This window comes from Vipera berus, assembly GCF_964194415.1.
Source record: "Vipera berus genome assembly, chromosome: 16".
Taxonomy (NCBI): Eukaryota; Metazoa; Chordata; class Lepidosauria; order Squamata; family Viperidae; genus Vipera; species Vipera berus.
This window is the reverse complement of record NC_138219.1, coordinates 3,031,087-3,059,052: the sequence shown is the minus strand read 5'-3', so window position 1 is coordinate 3,059,052 and position 27,966 is coordinate 3,031,087. Positions and strand designations below refer to the sequence as shown.

At 49.5% G+C, this 27,966-nt stretch overlaps 1 protein-coding gene across 1 annotated transcript; it reads left to right on the top strand.

Moving 5' to 3' along the window:
• Positions 1–841: 841 nt before the first annotated feature.
• EEF1G (eukaryotic translation elongation factor 1 gamma) lies at positions 842–25,650 on the top strand. The gene is made up of 10 exons (XM_081340785.1): positions 842–907; positions 3,055–3,213; positions 4,802–4,865; positions 6,660–6,802; positions 7,621–7,764; positions 10,004–10,133; positions 12,776–12,965; positions 22,845–23,017; positions 23,247–23,371; positions 25,285–25,650. The coding sequence occupies exons 1-10, from the start codon at positions 893–895 to the stop codon at positions 25,441–25,443; spliced, it is 1,302 nt and encodes a 433-aa protein (XP_081196911.1). The 5' UTR covers positions 842–892; the 3' UTR covers positions 25,444–25,650.
• The last annotated feature ends 2,316 nt before the right edge of the window (positions 25,651–27,966 follow it).

Sequence of the window (27,966 nt, the reverse complement as noted above, 5' to 3'; positions counted from 1 at the left end):
CAGGGTGGATCTCCTCTAGGACTGACCGGTTTGATCGCCTTGCAGTCCAAGGGACTCGCAGGAGTCTTCTCCAGCACCAGAGTTCAAAGGCCTCCATTCTTTGGCGCTCAGCCTTTCTTACGGTCCAACTTTCACAGCCATACATTGCAACTGGGAAGACCACAGCCTTGACTATACGCACTTTTGTTGACAGGGCGATGTCTCTGCTTTTTAGTGTGCTGTCTAGATTTGCCATGGCTTTCCTCCCCAGCAGCAAGCGTCTTTTAATTTCTTGGCTACAGTCCCCATCTGCAGTGATCTTGGAGCCCAGGAAAATAAAATCTGTCACTACCCCATCTATTTCTATATCTATTTCTTCCCCATCTATTTGCCAGGAATTGAGAGGGCTGGATGCCATGATCTTAGTTTTCTTAATGTTAAGTTTCAAGCCAATCCCTATGGCTAGCTGGGGAATTCTGGGAGTTGAAGTCCGCAAGTCTTAAAAGTGGCCAAGTTTGAAGACCCTTGGTTTAGATCAGGGGTCTTCAAACTTGGCCCTTTTATGACTTGTGGACTTCAACTCCCAGAATTCCTCAGCCAGCAAAGCTGGCTGAGGAATTCTGAGAGTTGAAGTCCACAAGTCATAAAAGGGCCAAGTTTGAAGACCCCTGGTTTAGATTAAAACCAAGGAAAGCAGAAACTGACCTCTCTAGGGGAGAATCTCTCTCTCTCTCTCCTTTTTAAGTCTCTATGCTCTGATGCTCCACCCGCCCTCTCGTCACTGCAGGGCTCCGCCTCTCCACAGTGACGTCACAGCCTCGTCGCCTTCGGATTTCTCCTCCTCCTCCTCCCTCCTCCTACTTGCTTTACGGCCGTCTTGGGTGACGCTCCTCCTTTTCCTCTCCTCGCTAAGATGGCGGTGGCCGGGGTGAGTTGCGGTTCTCGTCGAGGCCTAGAGTTCATCCGCCTGCATCCGGCTACCGAGAGGGCGGTGGCGGCGCCGGAGCCCGGGGCTGGGAAGCGACGAGGGAGGGCCTTGCAGCGGGGAGTCTGGCCAGTGATGGATGAGGCCAGGCGGGCCGGCCGAGCCCGAAAGGGGGAGTGTCAGGCTGGTCCTCTCTTCCCTTGCCACGCGCATCGGGGGTTTAAACGGACCCGAACGGCCAAGACTACAACTCCCATACGCCCCGGCCCCGAGGCCAGGCCGCATAGGAGCTGTAGTCCGAGCCGTCTTAGGGACGAGAGTTCCTCGACCTCGTCAACTTTTTTTTTTTTTAAGAGGTGCGGACTTCAACTCCCAGAGTTCCTCAACCAGCAGAGCGTAGCATAGCTGGCTGGGGAACTCTGGGAGTTGAAGTCCGCACCTCTTCAAGTTGAGAAGGTTGAGAAAACACGCGGGTCGTCTTTAAGGGTTTGGGTGGATGGGGGTTGAGCTGCTTTTTTTTTTTTTGCTCTTGACACGTGGGAGGAAGGCAAACCAGCATTTTGCCTTCTTTCTGAATTGGCTTCAGAGGAAAGACCGCGCGCGCACGCACACACACACACACACACACACACACACACACACACACAAACTCGTAAATTAAGCTCTTGTGGGGATGGAAGAGAATCTGCCTGCAGAAGTGGTGCAGAAGAGGGTGAGCGGGTGGCTGAGTGGAGCCTCCAGCTTTAGAGGCAGTTGTGATGAACCCTGGTGAGGAAGAGCAGGAATGGGCGGTTTCCTGGCCTTGGGGCCACTCAGAAATGAATGGGCAGGATGATGGGTTCTAGCATCTCTTCACTTGCCTTTCTGGGGCTGCTGGAACCAGAGGTTGGTGCCACTGGCTGGATCCAACGCCAGTTCCTCGTCTTCCAGTGGAGATGTTTGACATGGTTGGGGGGGGGTTTGCTGGATCTTAGGGTGGTGGGTGTTGGCTCAGGAGGGCCCTGCTGTTTATTTATTATTTATTTATTAGTTGAATTTATATACCGCCTTATTCCCGAAGGACTCAGGGCAGTTAAAACAGTACAAAAAGAGAATTAAATGGAATTAAATTAGTACAAGCCCACAATTCATAATCACAATAAAATTAAAAATTGAGCAGAAGATCCTGATTTTAGTAGATGTAAGAAGGTGGGCCTGGATTTGCACTCAGGTTGGCTTGGAGAGAGCCAGGCTTTTGGGTGGAAGCTCTTGATTTTAGGACACTCTAGGTCTAGGACATGGGTCTTCAAACGGCTCTTTTATGACTCATGAACCCAGAATTCCTCAGCCAGCATGGCTGGCTGAGGAATTCTGGGAGTTGAAGTCCCTGAGTCATAAAAGGGCTGAGTTTGAAGACCCCTGCTCTAGGCGGCAGGAGAAGAAGCAACGGATGGAAACTCATCAAGGAGAGAAGCAACCTAGAACTAAGGAGAAATTTCCTGACAGCGAGAACAATTAACCAGTGGAACTACCTGCCTCCAGAAGTTGTGGTTGCTCCGTCACTGGAAGATTTTAAGGAGAGACTGGACAGCCATTTGGCTGGGACAGTATAGAATAGCTTGCTTGGCTGGGTGGGGGGGTGTTGGACTAGAAGACCTCCCTTCCAACTATGTCGGTTGTGTTATTCTGAGATAAGGGGGCCCTGAAATTTGCACCCAGAAATGTCTTTTAAGTCAAGCTGAAGGAGGCCTTCCCAGGCAGAACAACAAGCCATCATTGCATGGTTCAAGAGAAGATTTCGTGGGCATTGTTTTAGGGCAGGGAAGATGGTGGTGGGGGGGGGTCCTGGAGAAAGGAGTGGGTAAGACCTAAACAGGCCAATGGAGAATCATGGACCTTCTGCTGACGTTGCACTCTTGATGGTGCCCTGTCTGCTTTGCAGTAGGCAGGTCCACCGGCCACCACAACTGCAGACTCACCTGCCAAGAGGGTGACCGTGTCAGTTGAACAAATCAATGCAGCGAGCTGCGGCAGTTGGTTGCTGTACACAGGCTTGGATTAAACCGATGGAAGACTTGGTGGTGGTGGTGGGGGAACTACCTAGCATGTATTAAGTTATGGCTCCCTTCTCGGAAAACCCGTAACCCATGGTTGCTTGCTCCCCTTTGCAGACTCTCTACACTTACCCCGAGAACTGGCGGGCATTCAAAGCCCTCATTGCTGCTCAATACAGCGGGGCCAAGATCAAAGTCCTCTCCACGCCGCCCCAGTTCCACTTCGGGCAGACCAACAAGACCCCTGAATTTCTGAAAAAATTCCCAGTTGGAAAGGTGAGCGGCTTTTGTTTTATTTTCCTCTTGTCTAACTCGAGTTACGCCGTGGCGTTACAGTTCTGGGGATCTTTTTGGGGGGGGGGATAGAATGAGAGCTGTTTGTAATGGTTGGTGTTGATTCTCTTACTAGTTTCCAGGAGATAGTTGGCTAGAGCTGTGAACATTCATTCATTTATTTGTATCCCGCCATTTTACAAATAACTGAAGGTGGTAAACGTGACTGACGTACCTTCCTCCCTGTTTTCCCCACCACAACACTCCTATGAGGTGGGCTGGGCTGAAAGATTGGCTCAGCCAATCTCACTGTATACATGTTGTAAAGGTAAAGGTTACCCCGCACATGCGTGCTAGTCGTTTCCAACTCTAGGGGCCGGTGCTCATCTCCGTTTCAAAGCCGAAGAGCCAGCGCTTGTCCAGGGACGTCTCCGTGGTCACGTGGCCGGCATGACTAGACGCCAAAGGCGCACGGAACGCTGTTACCTTCCCACCGGAGTGGTCCCTATTTTTCTACTTGCGTTTTTATGTGTTCGAACTGCTAGGTTGGCAGAAGCTGGGACGCGTAACAGGCGGCTCACTCTGCCGACCTTCTGATCAAGCTCATGTTGTACTTTGATAATAAAGCTTCATTCATTCATTCATTCATTCATAACTGGCTTTCCTGGCTAAGGGGGGATTTGAACTCCTGGTCTCCTGCTTTCTACCCTAGTGACTTAACCACTAGACCAGGAGTAGGCAACCTCGGCTCTTTTATGGCTCATGGACTTCAACTCCCCGAATTCCTGAGTCAGCTATGCCGAGGTTGCCTACCCCTGCACTAGACCAAACAGGCTCTACATGCCTGGGGCTTGGCTAAAAAAGAAAGAAAGAAAAAGCTGCACCAGGACTAGCTTCGTACGGTTTGGGATGTGATGATCTGTGTATCCAGCAGACTTAGTGCATCTTCAGAACAAGCCAGCTTCCTTTTGGGGGGCATCCCTTCAGTTACATAAGTGAGCAAGTGCGGCGATGATGGAACAAGAGCTGGTCTTGTTGAGTCCGTGCTGCTTCCTCCAGATCAGTATTTCTCAACCTTGGTGACTTTAAGATGCGTGGACTTCATTGCCCAGAATTCCCCAGCCAGCTATGCCTGAGGGATTCTGGGCGTCTGCTTCTGAACGTAGCAAAACGTTGAGAAAGTTTCCTCCAGATTTATAACAATAGCAGTTTCCGGTCAACGTTACTGCTTCCTGGGGGATTGTGGGAAATTAAGTTGCAGCTCCCTAGATTTTTATTTAAATGTCACAAAAGCCTTTCTGACGATAAGATCTGCACAGCTACGGCGCCGATTGGCTTGCGGGTTATCCACTTCAAGAGAGATTTTTTTTTTTAAGAATGGCGACTTCTCGTAGTTTAAATCGACATTTCTCTCAATCTCAGCAAGTTTAAGCTGGGTTTAAGCTGTGCTGGGAGTTGAGGTCCACGTGGCTTAACACTCCTGAGGTTGAGAAGCCCCGCTGTGGGTGGCCCCTCCTGACCTCTTGGGAGGAGAAGCCCCCTCCCCCCCCCGCTTGTCTGCTCAGAGAGGTACTTTCTCTCCCCTCCGTAGGTTCCGGCCTTTGAAGGAGATGATGGGGTTTGCATATTTGAGAGCAACGCCATTGCACACTACGGTGAGTATCCGTCCCCGCTTGTCCGTTTTATCCAAAGTCATTGGGCCAGGTTTACAGCTAGTTAACCATTCATTTAGTGACCGTTCAAAGTTACAGCGCCCCTGAAAAAAGGGAGTTGTGACCATTTTCACAGTTACAGCCTTTGCAGCATCCCTTTGATCATGTGATCAAAATTCAGATGCTTGACAGCAGGCAGACAGATAGATAGCATAGATGGATGGATGGATGGATGATAGATAAATAGATACCACAGATGGATAGATAGCATGGATGGATGATAGATAGATAGATAGATAGATAGATAGATAGATAGATAGATAGATAGATAGATAGATAGATAGATGATAGATAGATAGATAGATAGATAGATAGATAGATAGATAGATAGATAGATAGATACCATGGATGGATGATAGATAAATAGATACCATAGATAGATAGATAGAGATAGATAGATAGCATAGATGGATGGGTGGATGATAGATAAATAGATACAGATAGATAGATAGATAGATAGATAGATAGATAGATAGATAGATAGATAGATGATAGATAGATAGATAGAAAGAAAGATAGATTTGATTGATAGATAGATGATAGATAACCTTTATTGTCATATTTTACCGTGGGCACAATGACATACATTAAAAATGAAATTTAGTTGCTTGCTCTAACTAGTTCATACACTTAATGACCATTGCTGTGTCCCAAGGTCATGTGATCCCCTTTTGCGACCCTCTTGACCAACAAAGTCAAGGGGGGGTAGTTCACTTAATAACCAGGTTGCTAACTTAACAACTGCAGCGATTCACTTAACAACGGTGGCAGGAAAGGTGATAAAATGGGGCAAAACTCATATAATAACCGCCTTGCTCAGCAACAGAAATTTGGCCCTCAATTGTCATTGTAGGTCGAGGGCGACCTGTGCAACAGTTCAGTTCAGGAATCCCTCGATCGGGCCGTGGCAAATGAAATCGAGGTAGTCCTCGGCTTACGATTCGGTTGCTTGCGACCCTTTGAATTTACGACGGGGGTTCCCTGGGGTTACTCACGCCCTGGTTCCAACGTCCCGACAGCCACACCCGCTCCCCTGTGACAGCATGTTTGGGCAGTCCCCATCTGACCCACAGTTACGGCCAAACGCTGCATCCTGTAGTCACGTGACAGCGTTCTAAAATGGTTTTGTCAAAAAACGTTTATTTTCGGCGAAACCAGCCCGAATCGAACCAGCTTAATGACCTCTCCAAACGAGGTCTAAAGAACCTGTTTTAAGACTGACGGGCAGGCTCCATTACGGGCTACATGCAGATCAGCACCGAGGGGAGTCGGGTGAGAAGAAAAAACACAGGCCGCCAGGAACGGCTTTGTAGAAGCTTCCAGAAACGGTCACTTTGTTCTGATTTTTGACCTCTCCTAAGCTCCGATTTTATTTATAACCGATTCATATTTCTTTTGGGCAAGGTTGCCTGGTTGGAGGAACTTGGATTGTTTTCTGAGTGTGTTCGGAAAGATCCTGTCATAGAAGCCTCGAGTAAAATCAATCAATCAATAAACAAACCTTTAAAATTCTTCTAGGGTGAAGTCCCTCATCCCTCAAGAAAGCGCAGATTTTATTTTACTTCCTAAAGCTGGAGGAGGTCTGGATCTGGTAGAGATCTGCTCCCGTGATTCTCAACCAGGATGGCCCTTAACTCCTTTGATTGGAAGTTCAGAAAACTCTGGCTTAACTAAAATTGCCAGTGCGTTCTTTTTCATTGATGGTTCTCTTAACTGGCCGGTTTTTCCCTCTCCCAGTCAGCAACGAAGAACTGCGAGGTACAACTCAAGAGGCAGCTGCCCAGGTCCTTCAGTGGGTGAGCTTCGCCGACAGCGACATCGTGCCTCCGGCCAGCACCTGGGTCTTCCCCACGCTTGGCATAATGCAATATAACAAGCAGGTAAGGGCGCTCCAGTCTTACTGAAGAAGATGCCGGAGATCCTAGGACAGGGGTAGGCAACCTTGGCACTTTTATGACTCGTGGACTTCAACTCCCAGAATTCCTCAGCCAGCCACGCTGAGGGGAAAGGGAGAGGTTTCCACGCTGAGCCAGGCTGGCTCAGGAATTCTGGCAGTTGAAGTCCACAAGTCATGAGGGGGCCATAGTTCCCCCACATGCTGGCTGAGGAATTCTGGCAGTTGACGTCCACAAGTCATAAAAGAGCCAAAGTTGCCTACCCCTGGGCTAGGCCTCAGCCGCTTTATGACTTGTGGACTTCAACTTCCAGAATTCCTGAGCCAGCCACGCTGAGGGGAAAGGGAGAGGTTTCCAAGCTGAGCCATGCTGGCTCAGGAATTCTGGGAGTTGAAGTCCACGAGTCATAAAAGAGCCAAGGTTGCCTACCCCTGGCCTATACTCTAAACCAGGGGTCTTCAAACTTGGCCCTTTTATGACTCGTGAACTTCAACTCCCAGAATTCCTGAGCCAGCCACGCTGAGGGGAAAGAGAGGTTTCCAAGCTGAGCCATGCTGGCTCAGGAATTCTGGGAGTTGAAGTCCACGAGTCACAAAAGAGCCAAGGTTGCCTACCCCTGGCCTAAGGGTATTCCTCGACTTGACAGCAGTTCATTTAGTGGCTGTTCAAAGTTACAGCAGCACTGAAAAAAAGGGGCTTGTGATCATTTTTCACACTTAGCGACCATTACAAAAGAGCCAAGTTTGCCTACTACCCCTGCTCTAGGCTGCCCCCCCCCTAATTTTTTTTTGCTCCCCCTGCAGGCTACGGAGTACGCCAAGGAGGAAGTGAAACGGATCCTCAGCCTACTTGATTCCCACCTGAAGACCTGCACCTTTTTGGTCGGGGAACGCATCACCCTGGCCGACATCACAGTGGTCTGCACTCTGCTCTGGCTTTACAAGCAGGTGAGGCTCTGGAGGTGGCTGAGGAGGTCCGGGGGGGGGGGGTTGGGGAAACGAGGGCAACTGAGGTGCCTGGGATTGCTGGAGGAGAAAGAGCGGGACTGGGCATTTCCCACCCCCCCCCTTGTTCCCCCGAGGATAAGAGGCTTGTTAGGTTTTCTGGACGATAAGCAAGGCCTCCCTTGGATCACCACCAAAAAGGCTTGTTGGTGCAGGGTTAAAGCATGGCGACTGAAGGAGAATTATTTGCAGCTCAGGGTTGAAATGAGGGGTCCTTTGGTGCTCTCTGAGCTGGCTCGTTTCCTTGCAGATGTTTCACGACCCTAAACCTAGGCAGTGACATGTCTGCGAGCCGTGGTGGCGAACCTATGGCACACGCGCCACAGGTAGCACGCAGAGCCCTTTCTAGGCCTTCAGCTGGGTTTTATAAAACCTTTTCGCTTTAGGCCTCTGCCGCCATATGCAAGGAAAAAAAAGGTTCAATCCATCAATCAATTTCAACTTCTCACGGGGGAAAAAATGATCTCGCAAAGTTGGAATTGATGGAACTTTTTAGTCCCACCTAGCCTGCCGTTACCACTGCAGCCACACCTGGCACCCACTGATACATAAGTGGGTTTTGGGTCGCAGTTTGGGCACTCGGTCTCTCAAAGGTTCGCCATCACTGCGAGGAAACAAGCCAGCTCGGAGAGCACTAAGGAGCCACCCTCATTTTTCATCATCCTAGTGTTGAGGTTGTGTGGAAGGAAAAAGGGGCCTTTTCACGCAGGACGAAAGTCCAGGAACAGCGTGGAAGATCCGGAGAGCTGGTTGAGCGTCACTTGGCTGTCTTCCCTTAGCAACGGTTTTTTTGCGCTGAATGGTGATCATGAATCGAGGGATACCTGGAACAACTTGATTGCACATACAAGTGGTCGTCCTTGACCTACGACCGTCGCTTAGCTTTAGTTTGAAGTTACAAAAACCCACCCCGGGGGCTCCTTATGACCCAGATTTGAAGTTCCGATAACCACACGATTGCATTTTGGACACCCGGCAACTGTTTGCAACATCCTGTGGTCATGTGAATCTGATTCATCACCTTTTTTGTGTTGCTTGCAAAGCAAGCTCTGGTTTTTTGTAAATCCGTGGTCGGTAATGGGCTTTCTTTGTCGGAAACTGTTAAGTTTCCTGCAAGGAGTCCGTTGCAGAGCTTCAGACCTGGGTGTTCTTTTTTGACAATTGCCACTTGGGCTTAATGGTTGTCAAATTGCTGTGTGCTTGTTTGTGTGTGAGAGTGAGAGAGAGAGAGAGATTTCCTGATCGTAATTGTGGGCTCAGTGTCGTAAAGTGACAGCAACCAGTAATCATAAGTTACGTGATATGTTCATAGTCCTGGTTTTCCTCTCTTGTCTAGTCCAGGGGTGGTCAACCTTGGCTCTTTTATGACTCGTGGTCTTCAACTCCCAGAATTCCTGAGCCAGCATGGGGGAACTATGGCCCCCTCATGACTCATGGACTTCAACTCCCAGAATTCCTAAGCCAGCATGGGGGAACTATGGCCCCCTCATGACTCATGGACTTCAACTCTCAGAATTCCTAAGCCAGCATGGGTGAACTATGGCCCCCTCATGACTCATGGACTTCAACTCTCAGAATTCCTAAGCCAGCATGGGGGAACTATGGCCCCCTCATGACTCATGGACTTCAACTCTCAGAATTCCTGAGCCAGCATGGGGGAACTATGGCCCCCTCATGACTCATGGACTTCAACTCTCAGAATTCCTGAGCCAGCATGAGGGAACTATGGCCCCCTCATGACTCGTGGACTTCAACTCCCAGAATTCCTGAGCCAGCATGGGGGAACTATAGCCCCCTCATGACTCGTGGACTTCAACTCCCAGAATTCCTGAGCCACCATGGGGGAACTATGGCCCCCTCGTGACTCGTGGTCTTCAACTCCCAGAATTCCTGAGCCAGCATGAGGGAACTATGGCCCCCTCATGACTCGTGGACTTCAACTCCCAGAATTCCTGAGCCAGCATGGGGGAACTATAGCCCCCTCATGACTCGTGGACTTCAACTCCCAGAATTCCTGAGCCACCATGGGGGAACTATGGCCCCCTCGTGACTCGTGGTCTTCAACTCCCAGAATTCCTGAGCCAGCATAGCCAAGGTTTGCCTACCCCAGTCTAGTCCATCTTGAAAGAAACCGATTGCGTGTGGCATGAGCTGTTACCTGCCTTTTCTCCCTTTTTTTCAGGTTCTGGAGCCCCCCTTTCGCCAGCCTTACGAAAATGTGAACCGTTGGTTTGTGACCTGCGTAAACCAGCCCCAGTTCAAGGCCATCCTGGGGGACTTGAAGCTGTGTGAGAAGATGGCGCAATTTGACGGTCAGGACCCCTGATTCTCTTTTCCAGTGGCCGTTCTAGCCTTTTAAAGTTGGAAGAGGACAGCGGGAGGCGGGGATGTGTTTGCGAGCAGCTTACGCCGGCCCTCCACTCAGCGTAGCTTAATTCCTTCCCATTACTTCCATTTTTTGTTTTTTTATTTTTGAAAGACAGCAAGAACCCTTGCTGTTATTTTTATTTATTTATTTTAATTCCATTTATATCCCTCCCTTCTCCGAAGACTCAGGGCGGCTTACAAGCTTAGCAGTAGCCTTCATTCTATGTATATGCCTGCTTGTTAGGGCTTTCACACACCCCCCAAGCGGCATTATTACAAAGTCAGCTTAATTGCCCCCAACAATCTGGGTCCTCATTTTACCTACCTGGGAAGGATGGAAGGCTGAGTCAACCTTGAGCCTGGTGGGACTCGAACCTGCACTAATTGCAGGCAGCTGGGGTTACTTAAGGAGGCATTAGCCCACTGCTCCACCAAGGCTCGTATTCTGCTCGTAGGAATCCATTATGCAGAATTGTTTTGTTTTGGTTTTTTTTTCATCCTTGATAACATTGGTCCCCAACTTTCCCCACTTTGCAGACCGGTGATGGAAGCGGGGAGACGCAGCTCCATTTGTGCGAGCGGTGGCACTCACACAAATGGAATTTCAGGCATATGAGAGAATGCCCACCGCTCGTGCAAATGGACTTGTGAGCTTGCAGTCTGTGTGTGTGTGTGTGTGTGTGTGTGTGTGTGCGGCGGCAGAGGCCTAAAGCGAAAAGGTTTTATACAACCCAGCTGAGGGCCCAAGGACTGGGGCGATGGCACGCGTGCCCACAGAGAGGGCTCTGTGTGCCACCTCTGGCACACGTGCCACAGGTTTGCCACCTAGGGGTTGGCAGTCTTCAACATAACACCAGTTCATTTAGCGACTGAGTGTTCAAGATTACAACGGCGCTGGAAAAAGTGACTTGTGACCTTTTTTTTCCCCACGCACAACGACCGTTGCAGCATCCCCCAGGGTCTCGTGATCAAAATTCAGACGCTGGGCAACCGACTCGTATTTATGGCAGTTGCAGTGTCCCGGTCAACGGGGGAAGTTGGGTTACAACTGGGTTACTCACTTCACAACTGCAGTGATTCACTTAACAGCTGCGGCAAGCAAGGTCGTAAAACGGGACAAAGCTCGCCTGACAATTGTCTCACTTAGCAACAGGAATGTTGAGCTCTGTTGTGGTTGCAAGTTGAGGACTACCTGAATTGAAAGCCTGCCAATCTTGTGCGGGGGGGGAGGAAATAAGCAAGCTTAGCCTGGTGGAAGGAATAGTGTGCATTTCACGGCCCGTTTCTGACTTTGGCTCGGCAACCTCCAGGACTAAAATTAGAACACGAAGACCGAAAAGGGTCGTATTTCATGTTCGCTCTTGTTTGCTGAAAGGTGGGCTGGTTCAAAAATGAGCCTTGCTACTCTTATTTTTGAAAAGGTTGCCTCTTTTTTCCCCTGCAAATCCAGTTGATCAAATGCCCTCCCCCACACCGTGGCTTGCTTGGTGAAGACGCTCAATAGCTGGAAGTTCCCTCCTCTGAGATCTTCCGAATTAAGCTGCTTGAATGTTAGCAGATAGACGTATTTATTTTGTTAAACTTTTATTATCTCCCCGTGGGGCTGCTCTCTCTAGGCGTTTTGCAACAACGGAAAGGAAGCAGCGGGAAAAAAAGAGCGTAAGCAGAACAGAAATAAAATTAACAGGACAACAAAATAAATAGGGAAGAAGATCACGAGAATGCAGCAATCTGATCCCCAAAAGATGCACGCTGATTAAAGCCATTCATGCTTGAGCAGAGGGGGAAATCGGCGTGAAACTTCTAAAATTAATTTTTTTAAAAAGGGACTGCAGTATAGTATAGGGACGCGGTGGCTCATTGGGTTAGGACGCTGAGCCTGTCGATCAGATGGTCGGCAGTTTGGCGAGTCGAATCCCGAGTGCCGCGTAGCAGAACGAGCGCCTGTTACGCGTCCCAGCTTCTGCCAACCTAGCAGTTCGGAAGCGCGTAAAAAAAGACCCAAGTAGAAAAATAGGGACCACTACGGTGGGAAGGTAACAGCGTTCCGTGTGCCTTTGGCGTCTAGTCATGCCGTCCACATGACCACAGAGACGTCCTCGGACAAGCGCTGGCTCTTCGGCTTTGAAACGGAGATGAGCACCGGCCCCTAGAGTCGGAAACGACTAGCACGCATGTGCGGGGGAAACTACCTTTTTTTAAAAAAAAGCTGCTTGATTTGTTTCAGGCAGCAATAAGGACCATGGGGAAGTGATACAGTGACACGTCCAGAGAGACTTGATGGATGCCAGGCTTGATGGATGCCCTGACCTTTTTTTTTTCTTTTTTCTTCCCCCCCCCCCCCCCCCCGAGGTTTTAATGCGACATTTCCCAACTTCGGCCGCCCTTTTTAAGACGAGTGGACTTCAATTCCAGCTGGCTGGGGGGGGCATCCTGGGAGTTGAAGTCCACCCGTCTTTAAAAAAAAAGGGGGGGCGAGGTTGGGAGAGGCTGCTTTAGTGCTTCCAGAGGCCAGAAATTGACCCTTCGGCATGGATGCCCTGAATCCTTGTCACTTTTCTCCTTGTGTCTCCTTGTGGCTTTGCAGCCAAGAAGTTTGCAGAGAATCAGCCCAAGAAAGAGTCTTCCAAGAAGGAGAAAACGCCGAAGGAGGAGAAGAAAGCGGAGAAGAAAGAAGAGAAGAAAGCGGAGGAACCAGAAGAGGAATTAGATGCGTGTGAGCTGGCCTTGGCAGCTGAGCCCAAATCCAAAGATCCCTTTGCTCACCTCCCCAAAAGGTAAGGGGGGACCCCCGAAAAAAGAATGGGGTGACTCCCGGTCTGGGGGTTTAGGCTAACATGACATGGGAAATGTCCCACAATGCTCTTTGCTCAAATGCGGAAGCAACCAGGAAGTCAGGACTGAATTTGGCTACATTTTTTTTAAAAAAACTGCCATCATCATAATTTTAGGCATAACTCAACTCAACGTACATTAAAAAAAAATCCTTTTCCCCCCCCCCCCTTTCACAATCCCATGTTTACAGACAGTCCTCAACTCGCCGCCACAACGGAGCCCCAAATTTCCATTGCTAAGCTGTAAGTCAGCTGTTCAATGAGTTTTGCCCCGTTTTACTGGCCCCCGTCCTTAAGCGAATCACTGCAGTTGTTAACGTTAGTCGCACGGTTGTTCAGTCCATCCGGGGATATTGCAACAGCCGTCAGTGAAAAAAATGGTCATAACTCAACTTTTGTAAATTGAGGGCTTACCTGTATGTCAGAAACTATGTATTTAAAAGGGAGGTGCTCCCTTTGAAAAAATACTTAATTTAGTTTTCAACCTGGAAACTTGTTCCAGATTTGCTGAGCATGCAACATAAAGAGAACATTTTGTGTGTCTCCCTGTTGTCTCGAGGGCAAATCATCTTACCTGCTATGGTCTTCTGGGTCCATGCCACGCTTCCTGCCTTTAGTAGACAGACACAAGAGATAAAACTAAATAAATAAGCAAGAAATACCTAGAGATAAGCCCCACTCAAAACCACCCTTCAAAAAGAGACAATGAAAAAGGTACGGAGGAAGTGAAAAGCCGGTATAGGTGTGTAGGGCGTGTCACAGGTGTCCCTTGACTTACCGACATCATGGAGCCTGCCCATTGCAGTCAAAATTGGTGATGCTCTTAACAGAGGTCAGTCACGTGACAGGCCCAATTTTGTATTCTTTTTTTGTGGCGGTCGTTAAGCAACTGCCACAGTCATTAAGCGAACCAGTGTTTCGCTGTAGGTGCATTTTTTTTTTGCTGAAAATCGGAAGTGCTGGTTTTCATTAAACCGTCGTCCCAGGAGTGTGTGTGGATGGGCTTCGCGGCCCACTTGTCAACTTCCTGGAGTTTGGTCATGGGACCTCAGCAGGGGGCGGCCTTCACACGTTCAAATTCAGGTTGTGACCATTCAGAGTTACAGCGGCGTTGGAAAATGCGACTTAGGACCCTGTTTTGCACTTAACAACCGTTGCAGCCTCCCTACAGTCACATGAGCAAAGTTCAGATGCTTGACCACCGACTCATACTTAGGACTGTTGCTATGTCCCGGGGTCACGTGAAGCCAGATTCACTTAACGACTGCAGCGATTCACTTAATGAAATGCAGCAGCGAGACAAGTTGTACAGTGGGACAAAACCCACCTGACAAATATCTTCACTTAGCTACACAGATTTGGGGGCTCCGTTGTAGTCGTAAATTGAGGACTTTTGCTGATGTCACTTCGAACAGTTGCTAAATAACCGGTCATAAGTTGAGGACTGCCTGCACTGCAAAGAGACCTCTATAGGAAGTTGGAAACAGGGACACAATCCTAAGGAACGGGCTTTTGATTCTGGCCCAACCGTAGCTTGAGATGTACTGAGCAAACGAGAAGACCGTGGCCCGCTTTGGGGTGGCTTAATGGAAGGCATTAAGCGAATCACCACGGTCATTAAGCGAGACCTGACCCAACCACGACTTGGCTGCCTTCCCCGGCAGCTTCCTGAAGCCAGCTGGGAAGGCCGCCAACGGCGACCACGGGATTGAACAGTTTCCAAGCCCCCAAATCACAGACGTGACTGCGGGGACGACTGCGACAGTTGTAAGTACGAGGACCGGTCCTAAGTCTTTACATTTCAGCACTGCCATGTCTTCAAATGGTCAGTAACCAAACGGTCGTAAGCTGATGACTATACCTAGCAGGAATCTGGCAACAGAATCCTCACACAGGCTGGGGCGGGGGGTTGCCAATCACCCCCCCCTCAAAAGCAGGTGGAAGCCTCAATGAAATGCCTTAAACCAGGGGTAGGCAACCTTGGCTCTTTTATGACTCATGGACTTCAACTCCCAGAATTCCTGAGCCAGCCATGCTCAGTCCACGAGTCATAAAAGAGCCGAGGTTGCCTACCCCTGCCTTAAACCTTTCACAGCAGGAGTGGGGAACTGCGACCCCTTTTAACACCTGGGGGCTTCTGCTGCGCTGGCTCAGGAATTCTGGGAGTTGAAGTCCCTCGGGCCCTAAAGGGGGCCACACTTTGCCCGCCTCTGTTTTTTTACAAGCTGCTCATGGGGTCTGAAATTCGTCCAGGTTTAAGCGACGACAGAAGGCCTTAAGATGGAGCGCATGGCGCCCATTTTGTTTCTCACGACTCCCTCCGCAAAGGGCCGGCCTGGTGTGCACAAACACACACACACACACACACACCTGAAGCCAAGACCCCCACAGCTATTCCTCCCTTCCATTTTCACTTGTGCCAAGGAGAGACTGGGCTCCCCGCGTTTAGCCACCAGGTGGCGGTAGAGCACCCCGTTGGCTACCCACGCCGGCTGGCCAGGCCAAGCCAGGGAAGCACAACAGAGAGGGGATCTTGTTTGTCGGGCTGGGAGGTGGCAGCGGGCCCGGCTGGGCTGCCTCCCTCTGGCAGCGACTGGGTGGGAGAGGGCACCCCCCTCTCCTGCCCCAGCAAACTTTGTCCCTGCCCTGGACAAATGGGGTGACCTCCACTTGGGGGGTGGGAGGGCATCAGCTGCTGCTTGCAATTGGAGAGGTCCTTCCCCCTTTTCGGAGGAGGAGGAGGGGCCGGGGAGCAGATTCTTGAAGGGGGGGAGGCCCTTCTCAGCAAAACACGACGGTGACCCCCCCCCCCTTGCAGCATTTCATTTCTGCTGGCTGCTTTGCGGTTCAGCTGTTGCTCCAAGCGAGCTGTCCTGTGATCCGGGATCGGCTCAACACAGGAGCTGAGTTGTTTTCTGGCCTGCCTCTCTCCCCCCCCCCTTCCTCTCCACGGCGGAAGAGAGAGATGATGGATGAGTGAATGGAGATGATAGATGATAGAGAGAAAGGAGATAGAGAGAGAACGGATGGATGGAGAGAGAGAGAGATTAGGTAGGTGGCTAGAGATGATGCATTGATAGGTGGTAGATATATTGATGGATGATGGAGACAACGTTCCTCCAGGCCTCCCTGTCCTCTACCCTCTTCTGGAGTCCATTTAGGCTCACGCCTCCTGCTTCAGGGACTCCATCCAGCCACCTCCTTCTCTGTCATCCCCTTCTTCTCTCGCCCTCAATCTTTCCCAGCATTAGGCTCTTCTCCAGTGAGTCCTTCCTTCTCCTTAGGTGGCCAAAGGATTTGAGTTTCCACTTCAGGATCTGGCCTTCCAAAGAGCAGTCAGGGTGGATCTCCTCTAGGACTGACCGGTTTGATCGCCTTGCAGTCCGAGGGACTCGCAGGAGTCTTCTCCAGCACCGTAGTTCAAAGGCCTCAATTCTTTGGCGCTCGGTCTTTCTTATGGTCCAACATTCACTGCCATACATTGCAACTGGGAAGACCACAGCCTTGACTATATGCACTTTTGTTGACAGGGTGATGTCTCTGCTTTTTAGTGTGCTGTCTAGATTTGCCATGGCTTTCCTCCCCAGGAGCAAGCGTCTTTTAATTTCTTGGCTACAGTACTTGTCTGCGGTAATCTTGGAGCCCAGGAAAATAAAATCTGTCACTACCTCCATTTCTTCCCCATTGCCAGGAATTGACCAGCATATAGGTTTCTCAAGAGACAAATAAGATGGTCCCATCTCTTTAAGAACTTGCCACAATTTTTTGTGATCCACACAATCAAAGGCTTTAGCATAGTCAATGAAGCAAAAGTAGATGTTTTTCTGGAACTCCCTAGCTTTCTCAATGATCCAGCGAATGTTGGCAATTTGATCTCTAGTTCCTCTGCCTCTTCGAAATCCTGCCTGTACTTCTGGAGGTTGTCGATCCACTGCTGGAGTCTAGCTTGTAGGATTTTAAGCATAGCTTTACTAGCATGTGAAATAAGTGCAATGGTGCAACAGTTTGAACATTCTTTGGCATTGTCTTTCTTTGGAATTGGAATGTCAACTGACTTTCCAATCCTGTGGTCACTGTTGAGTTTTCCAGATTTGCTGGCAAATTGAATGTAGCACTTTTACTGCATCGTCTTTTAAGATTTTGAATAGCTCAGCTGGAATACTGTCACCTCAGATTGTTGCTCAGATTTCCTAAGGCCCATTTCACTTCACATTCTAGGATGCCTGGCTCAAGGTCGGTGACCACCTCATCATGGTTAGCAGGGACACTAAGCTCGTTCTTGTATAGTTCTTCTGTGTAATTTTGGCACCTCTTCTTAATCTCTTCTGCCTCTGTTAGGTCCCTGCCATTTTGGTCCTTTGTCATGCCCATGGACAGTACCAAAAGGCAAAACGATATGACGCTGGAAGATGAGCCCCTCAGGTCGGAAGGCATCCAATATGCTACTGGGGAAGAGCAGAGGGCTAGTACTAGTAGCGCCAGAAAGAGTGAAGCGACTGGGCCAAAGCCGAAAGGACGCTCAGCTGTGGATGTGTCTGGTGGTGAAAGGAAAGTCCGATGCCGCAAAGATCTATTCTCCATTGGTACCTGGAATGTAAGATCCATGAATCGAGGCAAGCTGGACGTGGTCAAACAAGAGATGACAAGACTGGACATTGACATCTTAGGAATCAGCAAACTAAAATGGGCAGGAATGGGTGAATTTAATTCAGATGACTATCAGGTATACTACTGTGGGCACGAATCCCTCAGAAGAAATGGAGTAGCCTTCATAGTCAATAAAAGAGTAGGAAAAGCAATACTGGGATACAATCCCCAAAATGACAGAATGATCTCCGTTCGAATCCGAGGCAAACCATTCAATATCACAGTAGTCCAAGTCTATGCCCCAACCACCAGTGCTGAAGAGGATGAAATTGACCGGTTCTACGAAGCCCTACAGCACCTTATAGAACTAACACCAAAAAAAGATGTCCTTATCATCATGGGGGATTGGAATGCTAAAATAGGAAGCCAAGAGATAACCGGAATAACAGGCAAGTTTGGCCTTGGAGTACAAGATGAAGCAGGGCAGAGACTGATAGAATTTTGTCAAGCGAATACGATGGTCGTAGCAAACACTCTTTTCGAACAACCCAAGAGACGGCTCTACACACAGACATCAGCAGACGGCCAACACAGAAATCAGATTGACTATGTGCTCTGCAGCCAAAGATGGAGAAGCTCTATACAGTCAGTAAAAACAAGACCAGGAGCTGACTGTGGCTCAGATCATAAACTTCTCGTTGCAAAGTTTAGTCTTACAATTGGGAGAAAGTACAATTGGGAAAAACATTAGGCCACTCAGGAATGAACCTAAATCACATCCCTGATGAATACACAGTAGAGGTGCCAAATAGATTTAAGGAATTAGATCTGATAAGAGTGCCTGAAGAACTATGGACGGAGGTTCGGGACATTGTACAAGAGGCAGCAACCAAAACCATCCCAAAGAAAAAGAAATGCAAGAAAGCAAAATGGCTGTCTGAGGAAGCTTTGCAAATAGTTGAGGAAAGAAGGGAAGCCAAAGGCAAGGGATAAAAAGAAAGATACGCCCAATTGAATGCAGAATTCCAGAGAATAGCTAGAAGAGATAAGAATGCCTTCTTAAATGAACAGTGTAAAGAAATAGAAGAAAACAATAGAATAGGGAGGACCAGAGATCTTTTTAAAAAAAAATTGGAGATATGAAGAGATAGAGGATAGACATGGATGGATGGATAAGCTGTTATCTTTTTACCTCTGTAGACAGTGGCACGCATTAAAATGAAATTCTGACGCCCTGTCTTGAAAGAGACCGTGTCTACCAACTCAAGTATAACCATAATAATATAGCAACAATAATAGAACAGCATATGTACTAGGAACACACACACACATACATCGGAATTTCATTTTAACGTGTAGAAAAACCACAATAAAGTCTATCATTCCATCTAGCATCCAAAAGTGTCCATTTATACAAAATGACAGCAGGACTTTTATTCATATATTTAGTTTCACCCATTTTCTGGAAAAACCCCTTTTCCATTCGCTGTTTCCATCCTGGAATGAGTCAAAAGTGAGCTGGCTGTGTTTCCAGTCTCGGCTGGACTCCCGCCGAGCGGCTGCAAAGGGCTGATTTTGCTAGCCTGTTCCTCTCCGGTGGCTTGGAAATGATGGGTGTTGTAGTCTTAAAGGGAGATGGTTTACAGGCAAACCCTGGAAGCTCTGGCTGGTATTTTGGTAGCCCAGTTGCAAAACCACCTCAAGTGGTGCAACGTATTTCTACTTTGGAAGCATTTGAGCCTCCTCTGCCAATCCTGGAGAGATCTTTTGCTCTACGGGGAGACCTCGGCAACCACCGTCTGCTTAGTGACTGAAGTTAAACAGTGGCACCCTTTTTTGGGTGGACTTATCACCATTTTTCACGACCGTTGCAACATCCCAGGGTCCCGTGATCCTCTTGCGACCATCTGACAATTGTAGTCAACGGTGAAGCCAGAATCACTTTTAACTGCCTTGTTGCTAACTTAACTGCAGGGATTCACTTGCAAAACCCGCTTAACAAATTTCTCATTTAGCAACCTTAAACTTGGGGCTCAATAAGTCGAGAATTACCTGTGTACAGAAATGTGTGTTTTCAAAAGGCGGTCGGAGGATATCCCGCAATGTTTGTCGAGCAATATTATTATCAAAATCATTTTATGAAACTGTCATCCCAAAATAACCCCTGCGTGACCTAATGTGCCAAATTGAGATTGAAGCGTACGCATAGTGGCTCATTTGTTCGCAAACTTACGTCAAATGACTGGAAAGAGAAACAGCTGATTTCTTTTTAAAATGTTATGGAATCCGTGCTGAAGGGCCTGATTTTATTGCTTGCAGAAAAAAAGCCTATATGAATTGTTGCTCAAACCTAGTCTCTTGATCGTTACACAACGCTTCTCATTTCTTAGCGCAAGTAGTAAGCTGACTTAACAACTGTCCGTTTAGTGAGCGTTTGAAGTTGCAGCGGCCCTGGAAAACGTGACGTAACGACCGTTTTTTCACACTTAGGACCATTGCTGCATTTCCCCCCACGGTAACGTGATCAAACGACTCATTTAATGACGGTCGCAGTGCGATCCGGGGTCACGTGATCCCCTTTTGTGACCTTCTGACAAGCAGAGTCAAACGGGGAAGCCGGATTCACGTCACTTCAGCGGGTTACTAAGTGAACAACTGCAGTGATTCGCTTCACAGTGGTGGCCAGAAGGCCGTAAAACGGGCCACGACCCACTTAACAAATTTTGGGCTCGAGACGGTGGTCCGTGTTGAGACTTAATAATGGTCCTCAACTTACCGGCCGCCATTGAGCCCCAAATGTTTCTGTTGCTGAGCGAGACGTTTGTTAAGTGAGCTTTGCCCCCATATTACGACCTTTCCTGCCCCATTTTACGACCTTTCTCGCCTCAGCAGTTAAGCGAAGCACCGCAGTCGTTCACTTAGTAACACGGTTTTTAAGCGAATCCGGCTTTTTCCCACCCCACGTTGACTTTGCTTGTCAGAAGTTTGCAAAAAGGGGATTTGCCTGACACACACACACCCCCCGGACGCTGAGGCCGTCCTAAATACGAACCGGTTGCCACGCGCCTGACTTGATCACGTGACCACGGGGACGCTGCAAAGGTGGTGAGTGTGAAACACGGTCGTCCGTGCCCTTTTTCCCCCCGGTGCGGTTGTGACTTTGGAGTGGTCCCTAAATGAACACAGCGAGGTTGTGCCTTACCTTCGAGGCCCTTGGACTCAAGTAAGAGTCCTCTCCTGCCACCAAGGGGGTGTGAGAAATGGGGAGACACCCCCCCTTGCCGTAAAGTGAGGGAAGATGCTCCTCGCTCTTCATTTCTTCCTGAAGCTCCCGCCCCACTCCTCTTTCTGGGGTGGGGGGGGGTCCCATTCTGAGCCAAGTCCCCGGCTGCAGCTGTTCGTGGTGTGGTGGAGTTCATGGCGCGGTCTAAGCCTCCGTCTCCTATAGAACAAGGGGCAGCGAAGGCCCACCCACCCCTCCCTCAACATTGATGACGTCCCCTGGCTGGGTAACGAAACGTCTGCCAGCAAACAGCTACGTTCAGAGAGCGCCCAGGACCCCCCACCCCGCCCCGAGCTACAATCTCTTCTGTTGGCTTCTTGCTTTTACAGACAGTCCTCCGGTTACGACCGTAATGGAGCTGGCCCGCCGTGGTTGTAAATCAGATCAGCCGTAGGACCCGCCTGATTTTAAACAGCAGTCTCATTAAACCAAGTTAACGTAGGCAGGTGGCTGTGGGGCCCGCGCAAGCAGCTGTAAAGTGGGGCCATGGACATGTAGCGACCGTGGGGTGGGCAACAACCGTGCGAGAGCTAGTTGGCCTAGCGGTTAAAGCACGGGGCTAGAAAGTTGGGAGGTCTTGAGTTCGAGGCCTGCCTTAGCCATGAAAGTCAGCTGGGCCACTCCGTCTTCTCTTGCGTACGGTGACTTCCTCAAGCTATTTGTAAAAAAAAAAGGAATAAAAAGTGGGATATTTATATATAAAGAAATAAAGAGCTTCAAATCCAGGTTGTAACTACCCCTAAGGTCAGCTGGTCATAAATTGAGGACTGACTATATTCCTGTGTGTCGTGGGCGCTCCCATCACTGGAGGTTTTTAAGAAGAAATCGGGCAGCTATGTTGCCCGCCGTGGTGTCGGGTCTCCTATTTGTCCGTTGGGTTGGGCTAAAACGGCGGTCCGCAGGTTTTCCGGCTTTGCGGACCGGTAAGGGTGGGAGGGGAAGAGAGGAAATAGCGTCCGTTTGAGTCTATAGGGTAGACCAGGAGTCCCACGGCTACGGCAGGCACTTGAAGCCCTCCCCACCTCTCCCAGTTGTGCAAACGGAGCTTAACGCGCCAGTGCCCGCCGCGCAGGCAAATGATGCTGCGCACGCTCACCTGCCACTTGCACAGCCCGGTTCCCAATGGGCCACGGCCCGGGGGTTGGGGGGGTCCCTGGACTAGAAAGACCTCCACGGTCCCTCCCAACTCTGCTATCCTGGTTTCCCCAGAGATGACGGTTTAGCCTCAAGCAGGCTTTTAGCAATCTAGACCAGCGATGGCGAACCTTTTAGAGACCAAGTGGTGGAAAAACGGCCCCGCTCTGCCCCCGCATCCCACCCACTCTGCCCCAGCCCACCCGCAGGGCCACTCACCAAGGGACACAGCAGCGCCGTGGCGGCCACACCCTACTGCCCAAGCCCCACAGCATCAACCGCACAATGGGGCACGAGGGTGGAGTCTTCTCCCCACTTCCCAGCTGCCATGTCCTCGGCTGCCCTGCTGCGCGTGGGCCGTGCCCAGCTGCAACTCCTCTGGGCAGGGGCTGTTGGGGAGGAGGGGGCCATGGGGGAGGTGGGGCCGGGGCGACGGCACATGTGTCCACAGAGAGGGCTCTTGAGTGCCGCCCCTGGCATATTTAATAATAATAAGTTGGAAGGGACCTTGGAGGTCATCCGGTCCAACCCCTTGCTCAGGCAGGAAACCCTATACCACTTCAGACAAATGGCTGTCCAGTCTCTTACTAAAAACTTCCAGTATTGGAGCATTCACCCCTTCTGGAGGCAGGTTGTTCCGCTGGTTAATTGTTCTCACTGTCAGGAAATTTCTCCTTAGTTACTGTATAGTAATAAGTTGGAAGGGACCTTGGAGGTCATCCAGTCCAACCCCCTGCTCAGGCGGCGAGAACCTCCAGGCGTGGCTTCCCCCCTCCTGCTTTTCCGACGCTGCAGCCCTCTTGCTCATTTCCCCCCAGCCCCTTCAGCATGGACGAATTTAAGCGGATGTACTCCAACGAAGATACGCTGAAAGTCGCCCTTCCTCACTTCTGGGAGCACTTCGACAAAGACGGTTGGTCCATCTGGTACGCACAATACCGCTTCCCGGAGGAGCTGGCCCAGACTTTCATGAGCTGCAACCTTATCACCGGTATGTTCCCCCCTTCGTTTCCACCCCCGCCCCTTATTATTATTATTATTATTATTATTATTATTATTATTATTTATTATTATTATTATTATTATTATTATTTATTATTATTATTATTATTATTTATTATTTATTATTGTTATTGTTATTGTTATTGTTATTATTATTATCACTACGAGCTTGGCCCGACCTTATTTAATCCACCCTCTCTTGCTTCTCCCCCCCCCAGGCATGTTCCAACGTTTGGACAAACTGCGCAAGAACGCCTTCGCCTCCGTCATCCTCTTCGGCACCAACAACGACAGCAGCATCTCCGGCCTCTGGGTCTTCCGCGGACAGGAGCTCGCCTTCCCGGTGAGTCTTGAGGGCCGGGACCCCGGCTGGCTGCCTGCGGACAAGGCCACGCGAGAGGAAAAAGCAGGAAAGCGCAGCGGAGGGTGGGGGCCGTTGCCAAAGGGGTTTCGTCTGAGCTCGGTGACTTTCTGGCGCACGTTTCATTGCCCAACTAGGCACCATCATCCGCACTAGAATTTGAGCCCTGGTTTAAAGGTGAAGCTCGACCACCGAAACGTTCTACCTCTTAAAACAGAGAGAAAAGATTTTCGGGGCTCACGAGGCGTTCCCTAAAAGAGGGATCAGCCGTTGGTGGCCCTTCACGATATAATAATAATAATAATAATAATAATAATAATAATAATAATAATAATAATAATAATAATAATAATAATAATAAAGTTGGAAGGGACCTTGGAGGTCATCTAGTCCAACCCCTTGCTCAGGCAGGAAAGCCTAGACCAGGGGTCGGCAACCTCGGCTCTTATGACTCGTGGACTTCAACTCCCAGAATTCCTGAGCCAGCATAGCTGGCTCAGGAATTCTGGGAGTTGAAGTCCACGAGTCATAAAAGAGCCGAGGTTGCCGACCCCTGGCCTAGACCATTTCGGACAAATGGTTGTCCGGTCTCTTTTTAAAAACTTCCAGTGTTGGAGAATTCACCACTTCTGGAGTCAGGCTGTGATAATAATAATAAAAGTTGGAAGGGACCTTGGAGGTCATCTAGTCCAACCCCCTGCTCAGGCAGGAAAGCCTAGACCAGTGACGGCGAACCTTGTAGAGACCGAGAGCCCAAACTGCAACCCGAAACCCAGTTATGTATCATGGGGTGCTGGGTGGGCGTGGCCCTTTGGGTGGGTGTGGCCAGTTGGGTGGGTGTGGCTGCAGTGGTAGCTGCACACTGGGTGGGACTAAAAAGTTCAATCGGTCAATTCCAACTTTTGCGAGACCTTTTTTTCCCCATAAGAAGCAGGCTCCCCGGGGTCGTGCGATTCCCCTTTTGCGACCTTCCGACAGTGGGGGAAGCTCAGCTTTGCTTAACAGCTGTCTTGAGTCATTTTTTTTAAAGAACTAAGTAGCGGAAGAAACCAGAGTTGGGAAGGGACCTTGGAGGTCATCTAATCCAACCCCCTGCTCAAGCAGGAGACCCTTATCCCATTTATACCGTTTAAATTAAGTTCAGCGGTCAAATCGCTTAACAACTAGCAAGGAAGGGAAAACTCAATTTTAACAGCTGTCTCGCTTAGCAGCGGAAAATTTGGGCTCAGTGGTGGTCGTCATAAGTCAAGGACCGCCTGTGTTTTCACCACAGGACTTCACCAAGTCCTTCCTTGGCATCATGTGGATAGAATAGAAATAGGAATAGGAATAGAATAGAATATTGGAATGGAATGGAATAGAATAGAATAGAAATACAGAATGGAATATGGGAATGGAATGGAAAAGAATAGAATTTAGAATAGAATAGAATTTAGAATAGAAATATAGAATAGAATATGGGAATGGAATAGAATAGAAATATAGAATAGAATAGAATACAGCTGGAAGGGACCTTGGAGGTCATCTAGTCCAACCCCCTGCTCAGGCAGGAAACCCTACACCATTTCAGAGAATAGAATAGAACGGGACCTTGGAGGTCTTCTAGTCCAGCCCCCTACTCGAGCAGGAGAACCTACAGCATCTCAGACACAAGCGCCCATGATTTATTGCCCTGTACACCGCCCTGAGTCCTTCGGGAGAAGGGCGGCATAAAAATTTAATAAACAAATAAATAAATTTCTGGTGGCAAGCTGTTCCACTGGCTAGCCAGCCCCAGTGTGACACTTCTGCCTTTGTGGTGGGTCCTCAGAGGCAAGACGGGGAAGGGCGCAGTCTCCTTTCTTCCTCTTCCTCCTCACGCCGCCCTCCCCCCTCTCCTCCCTCTTCTTCCTCAGCTGAGCCCTGATTGGCAGGTGGACTACGAATCCTACACCTGGCGGAAGTTGGACCCGGACAGCGAGGAGTGCAAGGAGCTGGTGAAGGAGTACTTCACTTGGGAAGGCGACTTCAAGCACGTCGGCAAAGCGTTCAACCAGGGCAAGATCTTCAAGTGAGGCGGCAGGACGACGCTATTTACCCCCGCCCGCCGGCCGGTCCCCCAAATATGGACACGATGAGGGGACTTCTCTCCGGAGCGGCCACCACCACCGCCGCCGCCGTTAAAAGGAAGACAAAAATTTTAAGAGAAGACCGACTCAGGCAACAGGAGAGGCAGTGACATTCTACGCTGTGCATTAAAATCCTGAGCGCGTTAAATTTCTCCTTTTTTTTTTTTTTATTTTATTTTTGTTTGCCTCTGCTTGCGGGTGGAAAAGAGGGGCGGGGCTTCGCAGCTGGGCTGCGGAGCGACGGGAGGGGTGGAGACGATGAAGGGCAGGATTTCTGGCGTGTCTTTACAGGCGGTCCTCGACTTAGTGACCGCAGTCCGTTTAGCGACCGTTCCAAGTTACAACGGCTGTTTTTCACAGGGCTTTTGCGTCCCGTCCCCCCCCGGGGTCACGTGATCAAAATTCAGAGGCTGGGCAACTGACTCCTATTTATGACGGCTGGGGTCTCCCGGGGTCACGTGGTTCCCCTTTTGCGACCACCTGAGAAGCAAGAGTCCGTGGGGAAGCCAGATTCGCTTCAACAACCGTGTTACTAACTTCTGTCTGTCCGTGTGGCCGTAGCTCCCTTAAGGACTCACTCGCGTCTGCTTTTTCGGCCATTTTATTTTATTTTATTCTAAAGATTGAAATGCAAAAGCCCCAAAGAAAAACAGTCAGACCGAGATACAACAGTAGGAGACCAAAATGTTTTTTTTTTTAAAAAAAGTGAATTAAAAAAGACAAAAACACATCATAATCCCCCGTAGTTGGAACACTGACAACTGGATTGCAACAACAATAATAGCTTCTCTTCCCTTTTGCAAAGCAGCTCCAAAATTTTGAGGCTTGTGCGTGCGTTTGCAGCCCAATCGTCATGAGATATCTCCTGTGAGCAAGATAACGCCTATATTTTCCCAATAATACTGTATTTTCAGTCCAAATGTTGATTGCATTTCTAGTTTTACCATCCCTGGCTAAGACCAAACTTGGAATAACTGCATCCAGTTTCGGTGGCTCAGTGGGTTAGGACGCTGAGCTTGTCGATCAGAAGGTCGGCAGTTTGGCGGGTCGAATCCCAAGTGCCGCGTAACAGAGCGAGCGCCTGTTACTCGTCCCAGCTTCTGCCAACCTAGCAGTTCGAAAGCACGTAAAAACGCAAGTAGAAAAACAGGGACCACTATGGTGGGAAGGTAACCGTTGCGTGCACCTTTGGCGTCTAGTCATGCCGGCCACATGACCACGGAGACGATGTTAGCAGGGGTCTTCAAGCTTGGCCCTTGCCGGCTGAGGAATTCTGGGAGTTGAAGTCCACAAGTCACAAAAGGGCCACCTTTGAAGACCCCTGCTCTAGAAAAAGTGCAGAGAAGAGCAACCAAGATGATTAGGGGGGTGGACGCTAAAACATAGCAGTTGCTGGAGTGTCTAGTTGTCTATTTTAATGAAAAGAAAGATGGGGGGGGGGACATGATAGCAGTCCTCCAATATTTCTTCCTACAAGGAAGCTATTTTCCAGAAGGCAGAAGGAGCAGCAATGGACGGAATCTAATGAGAGAAGCAACCTGGAACTAAGGAATTTCTTGACAGGAAGAACAATTAATCCGTGGAACAGCTTGCCACCAGACGTTGTGGGTACTCCCAATATACTGGAGGTTTTAAAGAAGAGACGAGTTGTCTGAGCGTGGGGGAGGGGGGGTCGGACTAGAAGACCTTCAAGGCCCCTTCCAACACTTCTAATTATTCCGACCTGTCGCACATTACCTTTATGAAAGGAAAAAAATAGCGGGTTCAACAACAGCTGAGCACAGCGGCCACTCGTAGCAATCGGACAGGTGGGCTCTGCCACGCAATGCACCCAGCGGGGCGACGGAACGACCCCCGCAGCAGTGGTTGAAGTGGGGCTGCTGGGTTTTGGCAGTAGGCAAACATAAGCGAGCCGCTTTGGACAAAAGGTGGCTTGCCTGTGTTTGTCTGCGCCCGGCTCCTTTGTGCACCTGGCGAAGCTGGCATCTGTTTGGCAAAGGTGCCCGCAGGATGGGTGCCAACTTCCCCTTTGCCAATCAGCAGCTGGTTCATATTTCTAACACTTCGAATCGAGCTGCAAATTAAAGAGCTGTTCTTTCCATTCTTTCTCTTCCCCCCCCCCCCCGCAATCTCCCCTCCCCTTGCTGGATTTTGTCTCTTGCCAGGAAATGAAGGGACTTTTTCCATGTTATTTTCTTTATTTGTATCCCGCATTTATTATTTTTGCAAACAACTGGAGGCAGCGAATACACACACTGCTCCTTCCTCCTCCTCTTTTCCCCACAACAACCCTGTGAGGTGAGCTGGAGTGAGAATGATGCCTAAAGTCACCCCGGCCAGCTTTTGTGGCTAAGGCAGGACTTGAACTCAGGGCTTGCTGCTTGGCTTTCCAACTCCAGACCGGGGATCTCCAAACTGGGCGGCTTTAAAGACTTGTGGACTTCAATTCCCAGAATTCCCCAACCAGCA

Coding starts and splice junctions, on each gene's coding strand:
- EEF1G (XM_081340785.1), top strand. Junction 3,214..4,801: donor AAAAATTCCCAGTTGGAAAG/GTGAGCGGCTTT, acceptor TCCCCTCCGTAG/GTTCCGGCCTTTGAAGGAGA. Junction 12,966..22,844: donor TTTGCTCACCTCCCCAAAAG/GTAAGGGGGGAC, acceptor ATTTCCCCCCAG/CCCCTTCAGCATGGACGAAT.